General features: G+C 40.4%; 1 protein-coding gene across 1 annotated transcript; it reads left to right on the forward strand.

Moving 5' to 3' along the window:
• The first annotated feature begins 4,056 nt into the window (after positions 1–4,056).
• Positions 4,057–27,098, forward strand: LOC115269569 (protein singles bar). Its single transcript, XM_029878384.2, has 3 exons — positions 4,057–4,662; positions 26,671–26,823; positions 26,880–27,098. Exons 1-3 carry the CDS (start codon positions 4,303–4,305, stop codon positions 26,955–26,957), a joined length of 591 nt encoding a protein of 196 aa, XP_029734244.2. The 5' UTR covers positions 4,057–4,302; the 3' UTR covers positions 26,958–27,098.
• The last annotated feature ends 50 nt before the right edge of the window (positions 27,099–27,148 follow it).

Raw genomic sequence — 27,148 nt, forward strand, 5'->3', positions numbered from 1 at the left:
ATACTTCATTCGGCGTAGACTCACCGCTACGAGTTGTAGCCCATCAAGTATCAAGTAAGTATTTTTGTAACTCAAGAAAAAAATAGTAGAAAAGTGCCTATTTTTGCCTTTCTCGTACACTAAGTGTACTGGAAAGGCTATATGTTCACTCCAAAAATGACTTTTTGATAGAAGGCCCGGAAGGTCGAGTCACATATACCAATCAACTCAGCTCGACGAATTGAGGTGATGTCTGTGTGTGTGTGTATGTGTGTGTGTGAGTATGTGTGTGTACAAAAAAACTCACATCACTTTTTGGCAGTAAACCTCAACCGATTTTAATGACCAACGGTTCATTCGACGCGGAATCTGGTCCCATTGTTTCCTATTGAAAATGGTTCGAATCGGTCCAGCCGTTCCGGAGTTATGGCCATTTAGGTGTTCCGGATCGGTACCCCAGGAAGGGGCCAGATATGAAAACGCTACAAACCCATTCATGCGACACATCAAACCGCGGCACTTTCGAAAACATGATGAACGGTAAACAGGAAAATAGTCTCGGACCATATCTGAACCGGTAGTGTTCCGGGACCGGTTCCGGGTGACCCGCCGGAAGTAGCCAAGTACAAAAGTTAACCAAAACCTTACATGCGACGCATCAAATCTCAAGCTCTTCAGGTAACCTGATAAACGGTTAATAAAAGAAAATAGTTTCAGATCATACTTGGAACAACCGATAGAGTTCCGGAACAGGTTCCGGGTGTCCCGCTGGAAGTGGTCAAATATAGTAGAGATCAAAACCCATGCGTGCAGCACATTAAGCAGCGGCTTTTTAAATTACGTGATGAACGATTAGCCAGAAAACAGGCTCAGACCACAACGAAGATCTTTATAAAGGCTACCGATAGTGTTCCGGGACTAATCTAGGGTGTCCAGCCGGAAGTGGCCAAATGCCAAAAAGAACCAAACCCAAACATGCGACACATCAAACTGCGGTCTTTTTTAAACCATGAGGAACGATTAGCAAGAAAATAGGCTCAGACCACATTAGAGGCTACCGATAGTGATGCAAAACCAGCATTGGGTGCTTCCTAGGGTGCTTCGCAGGAACTACAAAAATGAACAAAGTCAATGCAAGCGATTAATATGTGTAAGAGAACAAAATCTTGACCTAACTAAGGCCACATACATACAGACGTCTTACTCTACTCACTCTCCATCGTCCTTGTTTTCAACGGTTGAATCAAATATTAATCGTTTTTGCTCGTTTGACGTCTACTCACTACCAACATCAAGCCAGCAGCGGCTTGTGAAACGCAACCTGATTAGCATTTGGAGATTATTTTTTCGTAACGATGAATATAATAGCAATATGTTACAAATGATATGCCTGTTTGTCTGTACTAAAGCAATCTCATCAAATCACTGAGGTGTAGGATAGGTCAACGTTATATGAGAAAATGAAAATTATCGCATCAACCCCGGACAAAGTTTTTTCAATCCTCTTTTGCGTCTAAAACTACTGGGATTTTTTTATGGGATTTTAATGGGCAATTTCACTTGCTTGCATTTTTTGTCAAATTTTACATGAGTTTTGAAACCTATGATTATAAAATATAGCCTAAAGTGTGAAGAAAAAACAATGTCGAAGACCGTAAAGTCATCTGTTATTGTGAAAGACGTTATATCCTAGCTTGTAATTATCGTCTTGATGTTGATCGGTCTTCAGTGATAGTGAGGGCGCTCAAGCAGTCTACTGAAAACTCTGATATTTTTCAGCTCTGTCTATACGTTTAACGTAACGTCGGAATATGTTCAATTAATAAGTTTATTGCTTTTCTAAATAAGGTATTCTCAGGATTCAGGAACAGTTCGTATTACGTCGACGGAAATATCATGCTTCGGAATAATGACCCATGCACAGAAACTAGCTAAACAAAGCAATAGTCGAAGATTCCAAAAACAGGGACCGAATTCTAGACCGCCCGATAGGTAGGAGATTGTCCGCATCACGACGGTTTCAAACCGACCGCACTCAATAAATACCAAAACTTCCGTATGACATTTTTAAGTTAAGCAAGGCCATCTTGACTAGGAAACCTTGACCGATTGAACCCTTGAAAAGGCCCCATACAGACCGAAACGTCGGAAAAAATCATAAGCTAGTGTTTCTGATTCCCCCCAAAAGGCTGAAGCTAACATTCTGAAGCAAAATCATCCCAATCGTATCCCAACCAAGGAAAGATCATGAGTACATGTTCGACGAGAAAGGCACTATCACCACTAGGTAGATTAATCTGTTTTTTTTTTTTTAGAAGATCATCAATATTTTTTTAACGGAATGACGTAGCAATATTCCCCGCGCACGAAAATGTGCGTTTTTGAAAGCTCTAAAATTGGTTTTTTGATGACTTTAATGAGAAAATGAAGGGGGTTTAAGGGGGATTTTGAAGGCATTTCAGGACCTTTCAGACCATTTTCGGCGTGATTCTGAGGCGTTACGGAAGCGTTACGGAGGAGTTTTCAGGGTGTTCGGAGCTTCTCAGGTGCGTTACACGGGGTCCGAGGGGGTATAAGGGGAATATTGGAGGCATTTCAAGACGTTTCAGAGGTTTTCCGGCGGGATACAGAGGCGTTGCTTAAGCGTTACGAGGAGCTTTCGTGGGGTTCGGAGCTCCTCAGGTGCGTTACATGGTTTCCGAGGGGGCTCCGTGGTCGTGTGGCTAGGGTCACCAAGCTCTAAGTCGCATCGTGCTGAGGAGCGCGGGTTCGATTCCAGCCATAGCTGTCAGGAAAAATTTTCGGCTGTGCCACTGGGCGTTGCATGCTAATCCGTTGTCCAGTGTCGTGCTTCCTTTAAAGAGCGAAAAGCTCACTGGAAGCATTGAACGTGTCCGTGTCTTTTAAGGGGAATTTTGAAGGCATTTCAGGACGTTTCAGAGCATTTTCTGCGGAACTAAAAGGCGTTACAAAAGCGTTACGGAGGAGTTTTCGGGGGGTTTGGAGCCTCTCAGGTGCGTTACATGGGGTTCGAGGGCGTTTAAGGGGGATTTTGGAGGCATTTCCAGACGTTCCAGAGCATTTTCGGGCAGAGGCGTTACGGAAGCGTTACGTAGGAGTTCTCAGTAGTTTCGAAGTCTCTTAGATGCGTTACATGGGGTCCCCGGGGGATTTTAGGGGGATTTTTGAGGCATTTCAGGAAGTTTCAGAGCAGACTCTGAAATACCTTAAAACGTCCCTTAAACCTCTTGCAACACCTTTTAAAGGCTCCTGAGATCCCTTGAATTGCCCCTGAATCCCACTTTATACTATTGAAATGCCCCACAAATTCCCCGAAATCCCATGAAAACACCAAAAAACTTGTCGGAACACCCTTCAAAGGCTCCTCAAATCCCTCGAAACAACCCCTTAAAACGCCCTTGAAGGCCCTTGGAATCCCCTTTTTGGGCTCTCTGAGAACTTTCTGGAAACCCCCTTAGCCCCACCTCAATTCCACAGGAGCAAGACCTGTTCTCGCGAACTAGATTCTCTAATTAAAGCCCAAACTTAATTTATGCATAAATTTCCCTCTTTTTATGCCTTTTTTAATTTATGTGCATTTTAAATTTATGCAGTCCCAGATGTGCATAAACAAAAGGTTCCATTGTATAAATATTCGTAGTATTGCGTGATTGCGCCAGCCTTTTAACAAGTAAAAGGTCCATCAATTAAGCCCAACCGAAGTGGGTTTAATCATATCATATTCTAGCGAATAAGCATTAAAACATTGAATTTCCAGACTTTATGTTAATGGTGGCCTGATATTAGCAAGAATAATTACAAGTAATTATTACTCATAGGCAATTTACTGAAATTGAAATATCTAGAGTTGTTTGAAATCAATTCCGAGTAACCTGAAGCAGAAATTCGATATTGCATACGATATCCATACTCTTCCAAGGCTACAATTACAAACACAACAACTTAACTGCTCGTCTAGCAGAGCAACGCAACGTGCAGCAAGAAGCACCATCATCCGCCAGAAAGGAACCCCTCAACCAAATTCGACGTGGGTGAACTTAAGACAAGTCTTCCCTGTCTAGCCGTTGCACGACCGGCGATCACGACGCCAGTTTGAACGGAGCACTTGAACGGTGATGACATCGCCGCGCCTTCGGTCGCGAGTCCCGTTGTCGCGTGAAAAGTGAATTTATCTTGTGCGTTCTCGCGTCTCTAATCTATTTTTACCGGTATAAAACACGCTGCGCGCCGCTGCGTTGGTTCGCGACGAAAACATTGTCAGCGCGATCGAGTGCTAGTCAGCTCACTAAAATTAAAGGAAACATGCCCCCAACCGTGATTCGGATGCCGAATGGTTCCTCTGGAGTGGGCCGTGGTGGCGGCGGTCACTTCAATGAGCCGCGCAATCGAGGCATTCGGATAGGCTGCTGTCGGGTGTGCACCTGTATTAATTTGGAGTTTTTCATGTCCAAGAATGGGATACTGAAGATTTTCGAAGTCATCCTGGGGTCGTTCTGTCAGACGTTGTTGATCCAGTTCGGGATGGACAGTGCCAAGGATTTAGGGGAGGCGTTCCATGGGTTTTTGACGACCGTGTCGGCGTGTCTGACAACGACCACGATCCTGCTGTTGTGCTACGCTATTTCGGCGCGGACGTTTCATCTGGTGCGGCAGTCGATTTTCGTAAGTAGGATGCATTCCAGAGTAACGTGACACCATGAAGATCCTAATTTCATTGCAAAACATAGTAGCAGGATGTATTTGTGTATATGTAAAAAATACTGATCATTCTTACAAAATGTATTGATGAAGATTTTTTTGCCGTTGTGAAAGAATTTGAATCTAGAACAATAAGCAGAGCTGTGAAAAATGTTGATACAGTAGACGTTCGGTCGGTGCAAACGGTTTGACTGCAATGCTTTTTAACTGCAAAATCGGTAAGTGCAACAAATTTGCAATTAGACATTAGACCTTGCCAAACATGTTGCAGTTATCGAACGTCTACTGTATCCATTGAATCGATTCATAACAGATTTGTAATTCTAGTGTGGAAACAATGATAAAGGAAATTTAGGAAATGCTTTCCGCGAGTGTGCTCGCGGCATTGAATCCATGATCTAGCAGTAATGCGTTCCAAAGTTCATTGAGAAACTGTAAAATGAACTTATAGCAAAAATTTTCGAAAAGTTCAAAGTAAAACTTGTGACACAATCTACCGATTCGTTGTCGTTTTTCGAATTACCAAGAGAAATCTCAAAACGGATCCCCGCAATCACTGGAAAAGTTGATGGTCCACCACCATAAAGAATGAATACTTGTTGCAGAAACTTGTTCTAACGAACTGCTATGGGAGGATCTGGCGGCCTTTGAAAAGAATATTCCTCAAAACTATAAAATCAAAAAGAAAATTCTTACAGAAAAAGTTAAAGAAAGTGTAGTGGGAATACATGATAAGTTCCTGATGGAATTTCTGTCCTATTTCCAATAGAATTTCTCATTAAATTTCTTGAAAATCTTTAGCGGAAAACCCGGACAAATTTTGAGTCTGTTTCTCCACAAATTATTCCCGCATTTTTTCAAGAAATCTTTGGATTGTAGCAGGAGCTTGCTATGGATTCATCCTTATTTCAGTAATCAGAATCAACTCAAGAAATTTTGACTGAAACTTTTCTACATAATCTGCCTTAAATTCCTGCTAGATTTTCTCTAAAATATGTTTCAACACTTTTGATCCTCTCCGATTTGAGTAAGTCATAATCTATGTAGGTAAAATCAAACTTAAGAAGTCCAATAATACTTTCGAATTTCGAAAAAAAAATCCAGTGATTCATCCAAGAATTCTTCAAAATGTTTACAAAAAAATTTAAGACATAAAAAAACTAACAAATCCAGAATGAACTCTTTGGCTTTTCAATTTCTAGAGTGTTGGAGTTCATATTTAATTCACCAGTAACGGTAAAATGGATTTGGACATCGTCCGCAAACATATGAATCGAACAATAACGCAGGAAATTTGGAAGATCAATAATAAAAAGAGAAAATAATAAGGCTCCCAGAACAGATCCTTGTGGGACACCTGACTTTATTGAACTAAATGAAGATAAAACTATATTGAAAAACACGGTTTGACGTGAATAAAAAAATATGGATCAATATCATGCTGTTGCTTTTCTAGAATATTTTTTTCGTGTCCGGATTTAGGTGTGAACGGCCTTTATATACAGGGGGTGGCCAAAATGTTTGGAATATGCAACTTTTTTTTCTCTCACGAAAAAGTTCAACATACTGTAACTTATCATAGAGTGCATTAAATTTTGACTGTTTGTCAACCTATTATATGTGTATCATTGGTACAAATTTGAGCTGGATTGGTTAATATGTCACAAAGTTAGAACCATTCTAGTAAAACACTATTTTTAGACAACTAATTTTTGAATTGTCATGTCTCGGAAACCAGTGAACAGAATTGAACGAAATTTTTAACGTTTGTCAACAATTTATTGATAGATATAACGACGTTATAAAATGTAATATTTTCTCACGACTAATTGAGTTATACCGGTTTGATATTTTTACCCATATACAGGAAAATAAGTGAAATTTACAATACCACTCAAAAAACACTAAATGTGTTTTTTCTTTAATCCAAACAGACTCTAATATATCGTTTAAGAGATATCTCGAGAATAGAAGTAGAAAATCTTTGAATATCAAAACATATATTTAAGAACATTGACTTAAAAAAATACATTTTTTCGAAAAAGATCCGATAAGTGCCAATCTATGATGACTTTTTTCGTCGTTCAAATAGTACCTATATTTTAATAACTTGTGAAGCATTTATATATTGTTAATAAGCGTACAAAATTTCATTCAATTCGGTTCACTGGTTTCCGAGATATGACAGCTCGAAAATAAGTTGTTTTAAAAATAGTGTTTTACGAGAAGTGTTCTAACTTCGTGAAAGATTAACCAGTCAAGCTCAAATTTGTATCAACAATTTGATGCACTCAATGAAAAGTTACAGCATGTTGAACTTTTTTGTGAGAGAAAAAAAAGTTGCCTATCCCAAACATTTTGACCACCCCCTGTAATTATCATGTAGCAAGAATAAAAGATCCCAAGTAACAATTATACTTTTGTGGCAATCCTGAAGTAATTTCTGAGATTGAATAATAAAACTTAGCAATAAAGCTCTTTGTTCTGCAAATCCGAGATTAAACAGGCATAAAATATCCATAAGACTAATCTGGCCCACTCTTCGGGAGATCTTCAAGGCTGCTTTTGAAGACTGCTTTGAAACTAGTTGTATTTATGTACTTACACTGATGATTGATTATAAGAACTTCATAAAACTTTAACAAGAATAGCTTGAGGCATGTTGATCTTTTAGCTGTCTTTCTCAAAAGTTGCTAATAGTGCATAATAAATGAAATCTTTTGCCTAAGCATTATTCAGATGCGAACTAGTTTTGTTTCATGGATGAAACGTTAAACGAACTGTGAATTAATTTTCATCAAATTGAAATGGCTAAAGCATTAAAATTGCCTGACAGATCGTTGATGACAGGGAATCAAAATTTTCCGTGCCATACCCACTTTGTCTTTTATATGCCACCCAAAACATACGAAAATTACAAAGCGCCTCAAAAATAATATCATTCATTAATATACGAAGACATAAATTTCCTATAAAAACAAAAGTCTACGCCACTTTTTCAATTCTTTCTTAACATGGCTGCCGTTCCAAGCGAACAAAACTCATGCAGCCGCCATCAATTGTTATTACCTTTAATCCAAACCACCTCAAAAGAGGGATGGAACCAAGTCGCCTTGCACGAAATCTACAACATTTATTGAAGATTGATTTTACTAGTGATAATCTTAAGGCAGATTTGTTCGTCTTAAATGAAACTTATTCGTTTTATTCAAGAGTAACAGCCTTTGACAATTGTTTGTTTACCTTTTTGGAGCTAGAAAGTTGTTTCTGTACATTTTGCGTCAGGAAGTGCCGATTATATTATAGTTTCGTGTATTTAATTAGTGCATTACTAAAATTTATTAGTATTACACTATTTAGCATGAGCATGCGAAGAGTCACAGTAAGTACCCATTTCATTTTTGATTCAAGTTGCTGTGGCCTGTGTGAGTAACTGGCTGAAGGTTGAACGACAGCAGCAAGCTACTCGCATTTTTGATTGGCTATAAAATGAATATTTCGTCGATATGACTACTTTTGAGCACCAAAACGACTAAATTAACAGTGAGCAAAAATGTTTGAGTGTTTATATTTGCATAAGAAAGCCAATTTGTTGCATAATTTATCATTTGAAATAATAATAAGATAGTTCGTTGTTTCATTATTCCGCTTAGTTCTTGTTCCAGGGTAAAGGCTCTAGCTCAAGAATTGAAAGCTTTAAGAAGTTTTTAAAGGAGAACAACTCAGATGAATTGTACTTCAATAAACAAAGCATAAAGTTTTAATAAAAATGGTTGATGTTATGTGTTGAAAATAACTTCAAATACGTGTTAAAACTTATTATAAGATTAAATGCCTTAGTGAATCAAGTTGTGTTATGCGCGATTTTCATAATTAACTTGAAGAAAACTTAAAAACCGCATACGAATGGAGATTATTTTCTCTGGATAAAAACAACTATAAATGTTTCATGAATTCTTCATGCTATGATAAAGCTTCCATAGAAATAAACAAATCTATAAGGAATTTAAATTGTTACTTGGGATAGTTCAATAAATTAAGCAATTTGTCAGGATCAGTTAGCGTGAAGAAAAAAAAATCCAATCAATGATCTGAAATGCATCCTGCAGCAGAGTTGAGTCGAACCTTACATAATCGCGGTAAGCGACAATAGAATCCGTGTCTTTTTAAAACACACGCATGAAACAAAAAACAAATGGTTAGAAACCCCTGAAATAAGTAAAAAGCTGATTTTTTTCGTAACAATTTCAGGGGAATCAGTTATAATATAATAATATAGATCTAATTGAGAACAACCAGTTAGGTGAAACAAAATAGGTTCGGCATTATCACAAACATACGATAAACTGCCAAACGTTCTTGTTCGAAGAGACGAATTCAGTAAATCCGTATTGATATCACCCAATAAAAACCCAAATTAATCCACCTACTGGTGATAGTTCTCATGATCCTTCCGTAGACGTAAGCCGATGTGTTCGTGAATCCTGAGAATACTTTATTTTAAAAAGCAAGAATTTTATTAAAGCCATCATCGAATTGTGAATTTTTTTGATGGCACATATTCCGATCTTATGTTCAACGTGTAGGCATTGTGGAAAAATATCTGACTTCGTCAAAGTTTTTTCTGCACAATTTAGGCTATATTCAATTATAATTATTAACTTTACTTAACTGTACTTTAAGACGAATCGAAATTTTTGAACGATTATTTGAAATAACTCGTTAAATTTATGAAGAAATCAAACAAAACAAAAATGCTGATCAATTTTCACAGTATTGAACACAAATTAAATGATAAATAAACAAAAAAAAAAACAATCCGCTCTGGTAAAATTCGAAATCGCAGCTTATAGTTATTTATATAACTTTTGGATACATTTTGGAGAAACTCCAGGAAACATTATTGGAGAAAAATTTTTAGCAACTCTAAGTGAAATATATGGAGAAACTCAAATCATCCTGGAGAAAATAAACCTAAAGAAACTCAATGAGAAAGTTGTGGCGATACTGCATGGAAATTATAGGAGCAACTCCTAGAAAAATGTTCTAGTGTCACTATAACAGAAATTTCTTAAACAACTGTAGAATAAATTCCTCGAGCAACAAAAAGATAACTTTCAGGAGTAACTACAAACAAGATTCCAGGATAAACTGCATCAAGACACAAAAGATGCCTAGAACGCCTGAGGATAATTTGAACAATAAATTTGAAGCAACTTATGCAGCAACTTTAGAAGATAATGTTAAAGAAACAGTTGCTGATGTCACTCAACAGCAGGTAGCAGATATGAGGACCACGAGCAGCGACGATGATGAGACCGGCAGCTCGACTATTAAAACCGAGACAAATAAACGGCGATTGACAAGGCGGAATGCAAACGAACCAAAGAAGAAATGTATTCCAATGGGTCTGCAGCACGGCGTAGAAATCGTTCGCAATAACAGTAACACTCGTGTAACTAGAAGTATTTTTTTTTTTTTTTACTTATTCGTTTATTTGGAAGGCTCGGGCGCCACATGAGCATTACTGAGCCGAAATCTTTTGTTTTTTACAATGATTTTACATTTTACAATTTATTACTGCCTTAAGCTATGTTAGTTTGGGAAGCCGAAGTACTCGCGGCTGTTTCGAGGTTAAGGATTGAGAAAAAAAAAAAAAAATTTGGAAGGAGGGATTTATGGGTTTAAAACTAAATTATTTGCTAACTTATACTAAAACATTGATGGGACAAATTGTCCATATCTGTAACGGAACCAAAAAAAAAAGGACTTTATCGGTAGAAAACGACAAGAAGAGGACAAACGGAAGGGGGGTGACGACAGACAGGGGCGAACAACAAAACCAAAAGGCGGACAACGAAAACAAGGAACGTACTACATCAAACTCTGACATCAACACGTTTCAAAAACTGGTAAATCAGGTTCATGTATTCCAAATCAAGTCCTGCCAACACTTCTCTAACGGGTTTCTGTTGTTTTCCTCGGACCCGGAGAATTTCATGCAGCTCAGATCTGACCTCACGATACTCATTGCATTGCCACACGACATGTTCGATATCCTGGTAAGCTACGCTACAGACACAGAGATTGCTTTCTGAGAGCCCAATACGGAAGGTATGTGCATTCAACAAATAGTGGTTGGACATCAGCCGACACATTACACGAATGAAATCGCGGCCTAAATCCAACCCTTTGAACCATGGCTTCTTCGACACCTGTGGAATGATGGAGTGCAACCATCTACCCATCTCTCCATCTCTCCATTTGTGTTGCCAGCTGATCAAGGTCTCCTGACGGGCCAATGCAAAAAATTCGTCGAAGGCGATTTGACGCTCGTAAATATCGCCTCCGCTAGCGCCCACCTTAGCCAGAGAGTCTGCTTTCTCATTGCCCGGAATTGAGCAATGTGAAGGGACCCAAGCTATGGTGATGATGTATGAGCGTTTGGACAAAGCACTCAAGACTTGGCGTATTCCATTCAGGAAGTACGCTGAGTGCTTCATCGGTTTCATTGACCGAACAGCCTCCAGAGAGCTTAGACTGTCGGTAAAAATGAAGTAGTGCTCAGGTGGAAGAGTGCGAATGTACTCTAAGGTGTAGTATATAGCCGCTAGCTCAGCAATGTATACCGAACATGGCTTTTGAAGCATGTAGGTGGCGCTATGAAATTCGTTGTAGACACCGAAACCACTCGAATCATCGGTTTTCGAACCGTCTGTGAAGAACTGTCTGTCCCCGCTAACATGCCCGAACTTACTTGCAAAGATCTGTGGAATACCTACGGAACGAAAAGATTCCGGAATACCGGTGATCTCATCCTTCATAGAGAGATCAAAATCCACTGAGGAGCTGTCGAAGTTTGAGAAGTTGTCACGATTGGTGTTAACCGGAGATGGGCTTACCTGCAGCGTCATGTACCAGTAGTACACACTCATAAAACGAGTTTGAGGGTTCTGTTCGAGCAGCTTTTCGAAATTTTCTATGACCAATGGATTCACAACCTCGCATCGGATGAGGAACCGGAACGATAACTCCGCAAAGCGGTCTGTCAGAGGCTGTACACCAGCGAGTACCTCTAAACTCATAGTGTGAGTTGAGTTCATGCAACCTAACGCGATCCGAAGACAACGGTACTGAACCCGTTGAAGCTTCAGCAAGTGTGTTTTCGCCGCGGATTGAAAACAGAAGCTACCGTATTCTAAAACCGACAGAATGGTTGTTTGGTACAGCCTGATCAGATCTTCCGGATGTGCTCCCCACCATGTTCCGGTAATAGTTCGCATAAAGTTGATTCGCTTTTGGCATTTCTGTATCAGATACACAATGTGCTTTCCCCAGGTGCATTTGGAGTCGAACCAGACGCCGAGATATTGAGAAGACATGCTATGAGTGATTGTCTTACCCATCAGATGGAGCGGAAACTTTGCCGGTTTGTGTTTTTTAGAAAAGACAACCATCTCAGTTTTCTCCGGAGAGAATTCGATACCCAGCTTGAGAGCCCAAGTAGACAAATTGTCCAAAGTATCCTGTAGTGGTCCTTGCAGATCGACTGCTATTGATCCCGTTATAGAAACAACACAGTCATCCGCAAGCTGTCTTAACGTGCAATTTTCCATGAGACAATCATCTATGTCTCTAACATAAAAATTGTAAAGAAGGGGGCTTAGACATGAACCCTGGGGGAGACCCATGTAGCTAATTCGTGAAACTGTCAAGTCGCCATGAGTAAAACTCATCTGCTTCTCAAACAGCAAATTATACAAAAAGTTGTTCAAAATTGGTGAAAGGCCACTTCCGTGTAGTTTGTCGGAGAGAACATCGACACAAACTGAATCAAAAGCTCCCTTAATATCCAAAAACACTGAGCCCATTTGCTGCTTTTGAGCAAAGGCAAGCTGAATTTCTGAAGTAAGCAACGCAAGACAGTCGTTCGTTCCTTTGCCTCTGCGGAAACCAAATTGTGTATCAGACAACATGCCATTCGATTCAACCCATTTGTCCAGTCGAAAGAGAATCATCTTCTCTAACAACTTCCGCAGACAAGACAACATCGCGATTGGACGGTACGAATTATGATCCGACGCGGGTTTCCCGGGTTTTTGAATAGCTATCACTCTCACTTGCCTCCAATCATCCGGAATGATGTTGTTATCCAGGAACTGATTGAACAAGTTCAACAAGCGCCTCTTAGCGACGTCGGGGAGGTTTTTAAGCAAGTTGAACTTAATTCGATCCATTCCTGGAGCGGAATTGTTACATGAAAGAAGAGCAAGTGAGAATTCAACCATCGAAAACGGCCTATCCATGTCGTCCCTATCCTCGGAAACATCACGAATTATTCGCTCCACGGGTACGGAATCTGGACAAACTTTTTTTGCGAACTTGAGAATCCACCGAGGAGAGCTTTCTCGATCCTCGTTTACCGACGACGCGTTACGCATTCTTCTCCCGACGTTCCAAAGAGTTCTCATTGATGTCTCGCGCGATAAACCCTCGACGAACCGACGCCAGTAACCGCTTTTCTTCGCCTTGATCAAGTTCTTGAACTTGCTTTCAAGGGAAACGTACCGCTTAAAGTTTTCAACCGAACCGCGTTTCCGAAACTCTTTGAACGCAGCGGATTTCTCGCGATAGATTTCTGTACACTCGCTATCCCACCACGGATTGGGGGGTTTCCTACGAGCCGAAGGACCTGGAACTGGCCGACGTTGTGCCTGCAGCGCGCTACTGATGATCAGTTCTGATAGAAACTGATACTCTTCCCGCGGTGGAAGAATTTCTACCGATTGCTCACCGTCGATAATTGCTTCCGCGTACTTTCCCCAGTCAATGTGTTTCGTGAGGTCGTAGGAAATGTCAATAGATGGAGGTTGACGTGAACCATTGGAAATAGAAACAACGATCGGAAGGTGATCACTACCATGGGGATCCTGGATAACCTTCCATGTACACTCCAGCGATAGTGAGCTCGAACAGATTGAGAGGTCTAATCGGCTGTCTCTAGGACTGCCATCTTTAGCTGGAGGTGCCACTCGCGTAACTTCTCCGGTGTTCAAAATTGTCATGTTGAAGTCGTCGCAGAGGTCATATATCAAAGTTGAACGGCTGTCATCGTACAGTTTCCCCCAGCCTGTACCATGGGAGTTGAAATCTCCCATGAGCAGCCGAGGCTCAGGCATAACCGAGCAGATCTGGGCGAGATCCCTGCGAGATATCGCAGTTCTCGGTGGAAGATATATGGAGGCAACACTGAGGGTTTTACCTCGGATTGTCACCTCACATGCGACGGCTTCGATGCCTGTCATCGGTTGAAAATCGACTCTGTAAAATGAGTGCTGCTTTTTGATCCCTAAAAGCACCCCTCCGTACGAGTCGGACCGATCAAGACGGATAATGTTGAAATCGGGGAAAGGTAAGGTTACATCGGGTGTCAGCCATGTTTCGGATAGCGCAAAAACATCGCATTGTAAATTGTTAATTAAAAATTTGAAAGAGTCTAATTTTGGTACGATACTACGACAGTTCCAGTGTAGCACAGAAATCATATCTTCGACCTCGGTGGTTAAATTAGCCATCGAAAGATACGAATGTCGCAAGGAGGGGCATTTTAGAAGCCAACTGCTTCAAAAGAGGAGACACACAAGGAAGAAGTGCTTTGACAATGCTCTTCACTGAGTCAGAAGCATTAAAGAAGTTAAGGACGATGTCTACGATGCCAGAAAGCGTAAACATCGGAGCACCAAGAGGTTGTTCCTGGATCTCCGAATGCTGTCCCTCTGGCTGAGAAGTCGAAAAAATTGGGACATCTGGGATTTTTGATGTTCCCGGGAGCGAAGGAAAGTCTCGTTCATCTTGGATTTTGAATCCAGGAGGTGAACGTTTGTTACCTTTTTTAACACTCTTAGAATTTGTCACGGTGGGTTGGGGGTCACTGCTAGGCAGATTCCGAGGTTTTTTGGTGGGTCTCTGGAGCCTCACCCGTTTCCTCGTTTCACCCTTAAAAACAAAGGGAACCCCGTCCCCGACCTCAGAGTCAGAGCCCTGATCATCGAGAGACAAAGACGAGTAGATGTTGCGTGATTCAACGACCGGAGCAGCTTTTCTCAGCATTTCGGCGTAGCTTCGCCTTGAACGCTGCTGCAACGATCGTTTTTGATGTTGTTTTCGCTGTATGTACTTCGGGCAAACATTGAGATCGTGTGGACGGTCGCTACCACAATAAACACACTTGGGCGGCGTTTTACACGCACCGTCCACATGTCTCTCCCCGCATGTTGCACAGCGAGGTTTATTGCTGCAGTACTGGGCGGTGTGGCCCAGCTGCTTGCAATTGATGCAATTCATTACCTTCGGTACATACAGCCTCACAGGTAGCCGAAGTTTGCCAATCACCAGCAGATCTGGTAATGCAGATCCGGAGAAGGTCACACAAAATTCTTCAGATGGTGTGTAAACCTTCTTCTCGCCCTCCTGGGATACCGAATGCAGTTGCCGGCAATCCAGTATCTGGACAGGAGGTAGAGAAGGGTTATGGAAACGACCACAGCCTTGCATGATCGTTTCGCAGGTCAAAGATGCGTCGGCGACCTTCCCCGAAATCTCAATTGACGCGCTCGGAAGGTAGACAAAATACTCAAGAGTAAACAACTCGCAGGCCACAATCTCATTAGCGTGTTTTCGGTCGCCTACTGTTACCCGAAGCTTAGCTGTACCGACCATGTCAATGGAGACAACGGAAGAATACCGCTTAGTCAGATCCTTGCTGATATGAACGGTGTTCAAACGTTTGCCTTTGGGTCGGAAGAAAACAACATATGGCCCGCCAAAGTCGGGAGGGTAGGCCTTGAGGCGGGGGGACGTCGAAACAGATTTACTGTTGGTGTCCATTGGAGAAGCACCAGGGGGGGCAAAGGGGTTAGCATTTAAATCGCCTTGTTGGCTCGAGCAATCCGATGCCAATAACAAAGCTTCGTTGATGCGGTACGACGTACCCCCGCCATCGTCATCATCGCCCATTGTGGCAGCTAACTACCACCACGGGGCACTCAAAAATCTTAAACTAACACTTATCACGGGGACGAAATAATAAAAAAAAACCCGGATTTATCCACCTGGTGGTGATAGTGCCTTTCTCGTCGAATATGTAGTCATGAACTTTCTGTCGACGTTAGCCAAAATGTTCCTGAATCCTGATAATACTTTATAAAGAAAAACAAACAATTTTAACAAATCCATGATCGATTTTGGAAACTTATTCATGGTACATATTCCGATGTAATGTTCAAGAGCAAAGCAGAGCTGAAAAATATCAGACCTCTCAGTTGACTGCTTGACCACCTTAACCCTGGTCGTATATTGGGGTCAGAGATGCCAGATATACTGATTTTTCTGTATTATACAGATTTTCTACCTTCTATACAGACAAGATATAAAGTAGAGAAAAATACGGAATTTTGAAATGTTATACAGTTTTCTCATGAAAGCATGAAATTTGAAGCTTTTTGCAATAAATTTATTGAAAACTTTATAAATTGTTGCTTAAACTTTAAAGAATTTATGAAAATTTGAACGTTTTCACACATGTTTAAGAAAAATAAATACCTGCAAAAGTTTTAAACTGTCAGAAAGTAGTACATTTTTGTTAGTTCCTATTGAAATCTAGGACTCGCGGTGTCTGCTATACCCTCAAATACGGCGATACAGAAAAATATGTAATGATACAGATTTTTGATAAAAATAATCTGGCATCTCTGATTGGGGTCATTATGACTCCATTCCATGCACTACGGCAGCGGGGTGAGCGTCATGCTAATGCATGAAGAAGGTCAACTCTATTCACAATCGTAGATCACTTTGTGATCTTCGCCATTGTTTTTTTCAGTACACTTTAAGCTATATTTTATTACCAAATGTAACACGATTCATGTAAAATGTGATCTTCTTACGAGAAAAATGCAGAAAATGTAAAAATTTCCATTTAAATTTCAATTGCAATGAGAAGAGCGAGGGCTCAACCAGCCGCACCCAAATTTTTAGCAGTAATTTTAGAAGCAAAAGTAGATTGAAGATTAAAAATTGATAAGGTGTTGATGCGATTAGATTTTAATTTTTCCATAAAACGTTGGTGTGATTTGAAGATATCACTTTGGTCACGATTTTGTTCTCTAGCATATTTGAAGACTTTGACCATTTCTTCACTTGTAATCTTACCCAACGTTTACAGGCTATAAAAAAAGCCACGATTTGATTTTTCGCTTTGACATTTATTTTGTTCACTTTTATAATACCGCTATTTGATGTGAAGCTTGCATGGGTTTTGGTTTTGTTAAATTTTACGTTTACGTTTGACCACTTCCGGTGGGACACCTGAAACCAATTCTGCTTGTCTCAAATGTGGTCTGAGATTATGTTCTTGTTAACTGTTCATCGAGTTAACTAAAAAGCTGAAAATTAATGTGATCTGATGCTATTTTCTTGCTAACAGTTCAACAATTTTTTGAAAAACTACGATTTTATGTATCGCATGCATGATTTTGTTTTCTTCTTCTTCTTTATCCCCCACTGGGACTTGGCCTGCCTCACTTCAACTTAGTGTTCCTTGAGCACTTTTCCACAGTTATTAATTGTAGGGCTTTCTTTGCCTGCCATTGCATGAACTTGTATATTGTGAGGCAAGTATAATGATACACTATGCTCAGGGAGTCAAAGCCTTAACCACTAGGCTAACTGGAGACTTCTATTAAATCACTTCCGAAGGAACACCCGCAACTGATTCCGAAATATTATTACAAGTTCTAGATGAGGCCCATATAGCCGAGGCGGTAAACGCACGGGTATTCAGCATGACCATGCTGAGGGTGACGGGTTCGATTCCCGGTCGGTCCAGGATCTTTTCGTAAAGGAAATTTCCTTGACTTCCTTGGGCATAGAGTATCTTCGTGCCTGCCACACGATATACACATGCAAAATGGTCATTGGCAGAGGAAGCTCTCAGTTAATAACTGTGGAAGTGCTCATAGAACACTAAGCTGAGAAGCAGGCTTTGTCCCAATGAGGACGTTACGCCAAGAAGAGAGAGAGAGAGATGTGGCCTGAGACTATTTTCTTGTTGGCCATACATCAGATTATAAAAAACGCAGCTATGGTTCAGTTCTCTTCTATATTTTACCACTTCCGGTGGGCTACTCGTCCAGTCTCTAGTTCTGGAACACTACCGGTTCTCCCAAATATGGTCTGAGATTATTTGTTGGCTATCGTTTATCATGTTACTGAATACGTCATTGATATGTTACATGTATTGGTTCTCTTTTACATTTGACCATTTCTGGCGGGACAACCGGAATCGGTTCCGTAATACACTGATATGGCTTGCGTCTATATTTTTTTTGCAACTGTTCATCATGTTACCTAAATAGCCGTGATACCTCAATCGCATGCATGGGTTTGCTTTCACTTTCGGCTCGGAACCGGTTGCGGAACACTACTGATAGTCTCTTAAAATATCTGAGCATATTTGCTTGCAAACGTTTGTTAGGTTATCAAAAAAGCCGCGCTTTGCTATGTCACATGCATGGGTTTGGTACAATTTTATATTCAGCCGCTTTCGGAAAGGAACCCGGAACTAGTTTCGGAACTACTGGCAGTCCATAATGTGGTCTTAGCATAAAAGGTCATCAAGTTGTCGGAAAATCTGTGATCTGATGTGCCGCATGTAAAAACTATGTCAAATTTTATATACGGCCACTTCCGGCGGAACTCCCGGAACCGGTTCCGCAACACTACTGGCTCAGATATGGTCTGAGTCTATTTTATGCCACAAAAGCCGCCCTTTGATATGTCACATGCGTCAATTTGGTTCACTTTAATATTTGGCCACTTCCGGCAAGACACCCGGAGCCGGTTCCGGAACACAACCGGTTCAGATATGGTCTGGGACTGTTTTCTTGCTAACTGTTCATCAGGTTATCGAAATTGCCGCAGTTTGATGTGTCGCATGCATGGGTTCGGATCACTTTTTTATTTGACCACTCCCAGCGGGTCATCCGGAACCGGTTCCGAAACTCTACCGGTTCAGATATGGTCTGAGTCTTTTTTAATGCCAACCTGTCATTGGGTTATAAAAAAGTCGCGCTTTGATATGTCGCATGCATGGATTTGGTTCACTTTTATATTTGGCCACTTCCGGCGGGACATCCGGAACCAGTTCCGAAACACAACCGGTTCAGATATGGTCTGAGACTGTTTTCTTGCTAACTGTTCATCAGGTTATCGAAATTGCCGCAATTTGATGTGTCGCATGCGTGGCTTTAGTTCACTTTTATATTTGGCCACTTCCGGCGGGACATCCGGAACCGGTTCCGGAACACTACCGGTTCAGATATGGTCTGAGACTGTTTTCCGGCTAAACGTTCATCAGGTTATCCAAAGTGCCTCAGTTTGATGTGTCGCATGTATGTGTTTGTTACATTTTTATGTATGGCCCCTTCCAAGGGTACTGGTCCGGAACACCTAAATGGCCATAACTCCGGAACGGCTGGACCGATCCGAACCATTTTCAATAGGAAACAATGGGACCAGATTCCGCGTCGAATGACCCGTCGGTCATTAAAATCGGTTGAGGTTTACTGCCAAAAAGTGATGTGAGTTTTTTTGTACACATACACACACACATACACACACACATACACACACACATACACACACACATACATACACACAGACATCACCTCAATTCGTCGAGCTGAGTTGATTGGTATATGTGAGTCGACACTCCGGGCCTTCTATCAAAAAGTTATTTTTGGAGTGAACATATAGCCTTTCCAGTACACTTAGTGTACGAGAAAGGCAAAAACAAGGGACAAAATTAACTGTACAGGGAAAGTGAGGAAAAAAAAAAGAGAAAAAAACTGCTTATATACCAAATTAAATCTAATCAAAGAGTCAGTGGAGAGGGGGGAACAACGAGGGGTAACTTTGAATACTTAGCTTTGTGGTCTGTTTTGCCACAGGCTCGACGACGACAGGTCCAAGCGATGGGATCGCCCGCACTGGGAGGAGGCGAGCGGTGTGCGGCGGTTGAACGCTCTCTGCTCTTCTCTCGGTGGGCTGCTGCTGTCGACGACGATGAGCTTGGGTACTCACTGGAAGAAGCCGATCACGGCCGCGCGAGCGGCGCGGTATGCGGGGGGTGCTGCACTGCTGTGCTCGATAATCGGTCAATGCGCCACGTGATATAATGAAAACGTGAACTTTACTCAAACTAAACGAACTTTTGCGGCAAAAATTGTGGCCTCGCCAACCGCACGCGTCCCACTAGGGATAATTACTTAATAAACTTAATCACTCGGAAACACTAGCACGAAAATAGCCACCGAACTGGAGACAAACCGGACGAACGAAAAGTTGCGACTGTCTCGAACGAACGCTCGCCAAAGAGTGTGTAACTAGAAGTAGTTCCAAATCAAAATTGAAAAAGCTTTAGAATTGTTCTTTTTGTTGTTTTTGTGCATCGATGTTTTATGCGGCCCGCAGGTCGATCCCGAATTGCAAATTTGGCCCGCGATATCATCCAGCCTGAGCACCACTGATTTACACCCTAGGAGTCTGAAATGGCATAGTCGACGGCGTGGACTAGGATTGAACCTAGTCCACAGAGAACAGACTCCAGACAAGAACAAATTTCATTCAGAAAGTTGTGTAAGGATATGAGAAACACAAATTAAAAGCGAACAAGATCAAGTAAACGGTGACCAAAGCCATATCAAGAGCGATTAGTTTTCTTATACATTTATCCACTTCTGGCGGGAATCGGTTCTGGAACACTACCTGTTGTCCGAAACTAATTTCTTGCTAACCGTGCTTATCATGTTATCGTAAGAGCCGCGATTTGGGTTTGGTTCGCCAAATATAAAATGGCTACTTTCAGCGGGAAACTCTAGAATCAACGATTTAGTCTAGAAAAATTAAGATTGAAAATTAAATTTGAAATGTTTTTTGAAAGTTTGTCCCAGCAAAAATTTCTCTTTGGACCCCTCTGCGCCACCCCTTAATATAAACCAAAATCGCTCATTTTTTACAGCTCACTTATTTCGACAAGTAGTAAAAAAAAATCATATATCGGAGAGATTTTTTGAAATTAGCCCTACCCTAGTGGGACACCCTTAACCGGTTCCGGAAAATTTACATGGTTCATTTTTACATTTCACCAATTCCGGCGGGACACCTGAAACCGGTTGTGCAACACTACCGGTGGTCTCTATCGTAATCTGAGCTGATTTTCTTGATTGAAAACCGTTCATCAGCTTATCGAAAAAAACACCGCGATTTGTTGAAGCGCATGCATGGAGTTCGGTTCCCTTCTACATTTGACCACATCCGGAGGGACACCGGGAATCGATTCCGGGACACTACTAGTTTTCCCAAGCATGATATTTTTTCTTGGTAACCGTTCATCAGGATACATTAAAACCCATTTGATGTGTCGCGAATATTTTTTTAGTTCTCTTTTACATTCGGCCACTTTCAGCGAGACACCTCAAACCGATTCCGGAACACTATCAGTAGTTTCTAATGTGGGCTTATTTTCTTGCTGATCGTACAAGTTATCGAAAAGGCCACGATTTGATGTGTTGCATATATGAATTAGGCCCCTTCCGGCCACTTCAGATATGATTTGAGGCTATTTTCCTGCTTACCATTCCTCAGGTTATTGAAAAAGCGGCGTTTTGATGTGTCGCATGCATGGGTTTGATTCACTTTTATATTTGACCACTTCCGGCGGGACACCCGGGACCGGTTCCGGATACTACCTCATCAGATATGGTCTGAGACCATTTCCCTGTTTACCATTCATCAGGTTATAGAAATAGTGGTGATTTGATGTGTCGCATGCATGGGATTGGTTCACTTTTATATTTGGCCACTTCCGGCGGGACACCCGGAACCGGTTCCGCAACACTACCGGTTCAGATATAGTCTGCGACTATTTTCCTATTTACCGTTCATCAGGTTATAGAAAAAGCTGCGATTTGATGTGTCGCATGCATGGATTTGGATCACTTTTATATTTGGCCACTTCCGGCGGGATACCCGGAACCGGTTCCGGAACACTACCGGATCAGATATGGTCTGAGACTATTTTCCTGTCTACTGTTTATCAAGTTATACAAAAAGCTGCAATTTGATGTGTCGCATGCATGGGTTTAGTTCACTTTTATATTTGGCCACTTCCGGCGGGACACCCGGAACCGGTTCCAGAACACTACCGGTTCAGATATAGTCTGCGACTATTTTCCTGCTTACTGTTCATCAGATATTCGAAAATGCCGTGGTTTGATGGGTCACATGCATGGGTTTGTTGCAATTTCATACCTGGCCCCTTCCTGGGGTACCGGTCCGGAACACCTAAATGGCCATAACTCCAGAACGGCTGGACCGATTAAAACCATTTTCAATAGGAAACAATGAGACAATATACTGCGTCGATTGAAACCAAAAGCGTTGAAATCGGATGATATTTACTATCCAAAAGTGAGGTGACATTTTTGTACACATACACACATACACACGCACACACACACATACATACATACACACACATACACACACAGATATCATCTCCTCTCGTCGAGCTGAGTCGATTGGTATATAAGAGACTTAGCTACAACACGGTGACCAAAACTTGTTTTCAAACACACGCAAATACCACCGCCATGACGATTCCGAATCATTTTGTAGCCGTCAATTCCAATCATTGCGTCATTGGCTGTGTTATTAAGCCACGTTTCGGTGGAACATATTACATCATTCGTAGCTCATTCAATTTTGTGAAGTTTCTCGCAATAAGGCTTTGAACGTTAATGCGAACGACGTTCAAATGTTCATTTTTTAATGCAGAATTCAGAACAATTCGTGGAAATATAGTGCTCAGAGAAGCCATCTGGAACATTATCCATGGTCAATGGAAGTGATCAAACTTAGCTTTAAAGAAAGTCTGCTTGAAGAAACCACCCCACATGCAATAATGAACAATGATAAGAAAAAAAACTCTTATCTACAATCATTCTGTTTTGAAGTTCAGTTTTGGTTTTAAAAAGAATCGAATATAAATATCCCAATAAATTAACGAACAGTGAAAACACCACCAGCAGTGTGTATAAAAAGAACAACAATTTGAAATTGTTTCGAACAAAAAAAAATGGAAAAGTTTAGGGTCGCCTATTTTCCCGGAAAACTCAGGTGGAAATTCTTTGTTTCCCCTGACACTACTTACTTTGAAAAATCATAACTCAAGAACGAAGCCTCATAGAAACAAGGTTTTTTTAGAAAAAAGAAAGCAATTTTTCTCGGAAATCCAAAAAAATATGAACTGGAAAAAGTTTTCCACAAAATTTTCCACAGTTGAGAAAATTTGCAAAGAAAAGCCGGAAAAACAATGTCCGAACTCGTAAAAAAATATGAAAAAAATTTTTGAGAAGGTTATTTCATAAGCTTTAATCGCTGAAATTTTTGGAATGCACTTTTTTTTTCGTTTTTGAGTTATGGCCAATTTTGTTGAAAAATGTCAAAATGTATCATATAAGTCTTTTCTTTGAAAAATTATAACTCAAGAACGAAGCATCGTAGAAACAAAGTTTTTTTTTCAATGAAAATGAAAGCAAATTTTCTCAGGAATAAAAAAAATATGAAGTGGAAAAAGTTTTCCACAAAAATTTCCACCGTTGAGAAAATTCAAAAAGAAAAGCCGGAAAAACTATTCCCGAACTCACGGAAAACTTTTAAATTTATATTTTTGAGAAGGTAATTCCATAAGCTTTGATGGCTGAATTTTTTGGAATGGACTTTTTTTCAATTTTGTGAAAAATAAGCATGTACGCATATTATATAGGGCCATTTTTCACATAATTGGCCATAACTCAAAAACAAAAAACAAGTGCATTCCAAAAATTTCAGCTATCAAAGCTTATGAAACTACTTCCTCAATAATATTTTTTTGAAAATTTCCCGCTAGTTCGGGCATAGTTTTTCCAGCTTTTCTTTATAAATTTCCTCAACGGTGGAAAATTCCATATTTTTTTTGGATTTGCTTTCATTTTTCTAAAAAAACTTTGTTTCTAGATGCTACGTTCTTGAGTTATGATTTTTCAATAAAAAAGGCTTATTTGACATATTTGGACATTTTTCAACAAAATTGGCCATAACTCAAAAACGAAAAAAAGTGCATTCCAAAAATTTCAGCGATTAAAGCGTATGAAATAACCTTCTCAAATATATATATATATATTTTTATTGATATTTATTTACGAGTTCGAACATTGTTTTTCCGGCTTTTTATTACGATTTTTCTCAATTACGGAATAAATGCTGTTATTTCATGCAGAAGGTTATTATCGGATAAAATCTAACACTTTGCTCAATGAATAAATGCATTAATTGAGTAAAATACGAGTGCTGAGATATTTCCATTTTTCCTAAGAAGGGGCATACCTGTTTACCTACCCTACAGCAGCGGCAATACCTCCTACCGGCAAAGACTTAACAACAGCATCTAGCACCAACAGCAGCAGCAACAGTTTCGTATGAAAGCATACACTGTGACTTTCAGGACTGGAAGGAATCACAGGAATAACTTAAGGATGGAAGCATGGAAATATGCATATGAAGGAAAAGATAAGCTGTTTGGAAAAGGGTAAAACTTTCAGGAATGGCTGAAATGGCTAGATTCATGGAGTGTAAATGATGGGAGTCATGCAGTAGCGTAGCCAGAAATTGTCTCTGGGTGGGGTTTTCAACGGTCAATGATACCTTTTTTGATTATTTGGATAGGGTTGAAGATGTTTAAACGGTAAGTTTTTTTATGTCGACGACTGGCTCAGCATTGGATCCACGCTGGACAAAAACGACCCCATCACGAGAACTCCGGTTTTATTTAATTTTATAGCAGCCGCTCTGATGTCCCTATCATGCCGAGTAAGGTTTTCGTTGAGAAAAACCCTTCGATCGCTGTCAAAACCCAGGTGACGTAGTGATGAGTTTCTCGTTCGTAGATAGCGGCCGTAGAATTAATATCATGCATTTTTAAATACAAACTGGCAAACTATTGGTGGAGTCGCTCCAACTGGAATCGGAAGTCTCTGCAAATGCTAAAGGTCCACCAAGGGTCGATCCACGCCGATGTATCCAAGAATCGCAGCGAGCTTGCAGAACGAAACCATCAGGTTCTCATCGGTAGCATAGGGAATGCCGGATGTCATTAGATCGCTAGCCTTCTCAAAACGATCTTACCGTTGAACAGTTTAAACAAGCTCAGTACGAACCTTCGTTGCCGCCATCGAAAGATTGTTGATGTTTGACGTACACTCGACATTCAGCGCAACTAAAACATTTTTCACTTCTGTAATCCTGTTCTCGATCTTGGCATTTTTACTTGCATAAATTTTTGCCTCATTTTTTTGCGTTTGAGATTGAAAATCACAATTCTACGCACATTTTGCTCTTAAGGGTCCTAAAATTATCGGTTTTAGAAGAATAGCGTATTTTTTCGTCGAAAAAAATTTCATGTATTTTTAGTCCCATGCAATTTTTGACAACTTTAGGCCCCTTGAGGGACCACTTAGCCTTGAGATACGGACTTAAAATTTTGACACGATTATTTTTTAGCTAAAACGATCATTTTCCGCTAACGAACATAAAACATTTCCAATTTTTACAAAATAAGGGATGGCCTAATGCACAGAATACACTGTGTAAAACGCATAATGCAAAATTTAAACTAATTAACAACATCTTCATAATCCCGCCCTTATTCAGCCTCAAGTATGAGATTGAAGAAAGGCAGCTGATTGTCTCGGAGAAACACAACGTCCACCGCGCTATTGCTCCGGTTAGCACAGTAAGGGAAAATACTGTGGAGGGTGCCCTGGTACTCCACAGGCTTCGTTTGCGATAAGGTTTTTATAAGACCCCCTAACCATTCATTCCTAGGCACGGTAAGCGTAAAGCCGCATCACACCTTGAATTAGGGGTCACCTGATTAGTGGACTCCTACTACTGGAGCAGGCGGTCCGTAGTGCTGGTGCTATTCTTAGCCAGTTGAGCTAACCGCTACCGACACTACACAGCTATCTAGGCTGATCGGGAAAAGAAGTTAATATTGGTGATCAACTTCATACGGGCCCGAAAAGCCGATTTTTGTCAGAGATTTTTCCTTCTTTTAATCATGTGCTGTTCTTTCGAGATATACTGATATAGGAAACAGTGACATGATCATTTAAGTTCATCATTCCTTATTCGGCCAAACGGCATTCGGCCAAATGACCCAGACATGCCGAGTAAATTAAAAATCTCTTCTACGACATTTTCACCGGGCCGATAAGGTACTTTGTTGACTGCTAATCTAAAGTTGTTCACACTTTGATCCTTTGCTTCGTGGTTCCGATATGTTTCGAATACTTCGGGCTTCCTTTGCGGTGATACACAAATTATGTCACGCAAAAATCGACCATTTTCAACCATTTCCATAAACTCTGAATTGTGTTCCTACACGATAGCACGATAGAATAGCCGTCCTAAAAATCTAGTAGAAAAATCATTTTTTTATCGCGACTCCTGGCTAGAGGCAAAGAACAAACTAAGGATGAAATAATTACAAGTTTTGCCATCATATCTCTTTTTTATCATTCTTATTTTTTCAACAATAACACTAAATAGCTCGCCAATAACATAAATTTTATTATTTTAAACTTTTATTTTTCTTTGAATAACTAAGGAAAGGATAATAATAAATAATTATATAACAGTGTATAACTCAATTGTCCACGGGGTCTCTGCAGTAGAATCTAGCGGGATTTCAGAACTTCTTGCAGAATTCCTTCCGGAGATCTCCAACAAAAAATTATCAAAAAATCTTTTTAGAAATTTTCTTTATAAATTCCTAGATGTTTAGTAAAGATTTTTTTTTTACATTTTTTTCAGGAAGTTATGTACAACGGAATTTCGTGCTTTCTCTACCTGAGCACCTCGTCGTACTTGGGCTTTGCCGTCAACGTTTGGCTGTATCCCAAGTTTCTGGTGTTCAAAAACACCGGCGGAGTACACAGTGCCTATCCGGCCATGACGGCTGTCTATGTGAGTTTCGAATTGGTTTGGAAAAAGTCTATCTATAACTAATTTTTTTTTTTCAGTACATGGGTACAATCGTTGGAATCGTGTACGGTTTGGATGCGTTTGTTGCGTTCCGCCATTTGAAGGGCTTCTCTTAGAGAATTTCTTGCTTTTGCGTAAAATGTACTCAAACTGCTGTATTTATCATTCTATTATTAAGTTGCAACAGTGCAATATCTTTTAATTTTTAAATTAAAGACTTTTTATAACACGGAGAGTTTTTGTGACGGAACATACCAAAGATACTGTTTTCCTGCTACTTCATCAGAATATCACAGTCCTCTTTTTT

The sequence above is a fragment of the Aedes albopictus genome, chromosome 1 (genome assembly GCF_035046485.1).
Source record: "Aedes albopictus strain Foshan chromosome 1, AalbF5, whole genome shotgun sequence".
Taxonomy (NCBI): Eukaryota; Metazoa; Arthropoda; class Insecta; order Diptera; family Culicidae; genus Aedes; species Aedes albopictus.

Excerpts from the sequence above, each read along its gene's own strand:
- LOC115269569 (XM_029878384.2), top strand. The coding sequence starts at position 4,303 with ATGCCCCCAACCGTGATTCGGATGCCGAATGGTTCCTCTGGAGTGGGC. Across the intron at positions 4,663-26,670 it reads TGGTGCGGCAGTCGATTTTC|GAAGTTATGTACAACGGAAT; the intron begins GTAAGTAGGATG and ends CATTTTTTTCAG. Across the intron at positions 26,824-26,879 it reads CGGCCATGACGGCTGTCTAT|TACATGGGTACAATCGTTGG; the intron begins GTGAGTTTCGAA and ends TTTTTTTTTCAG.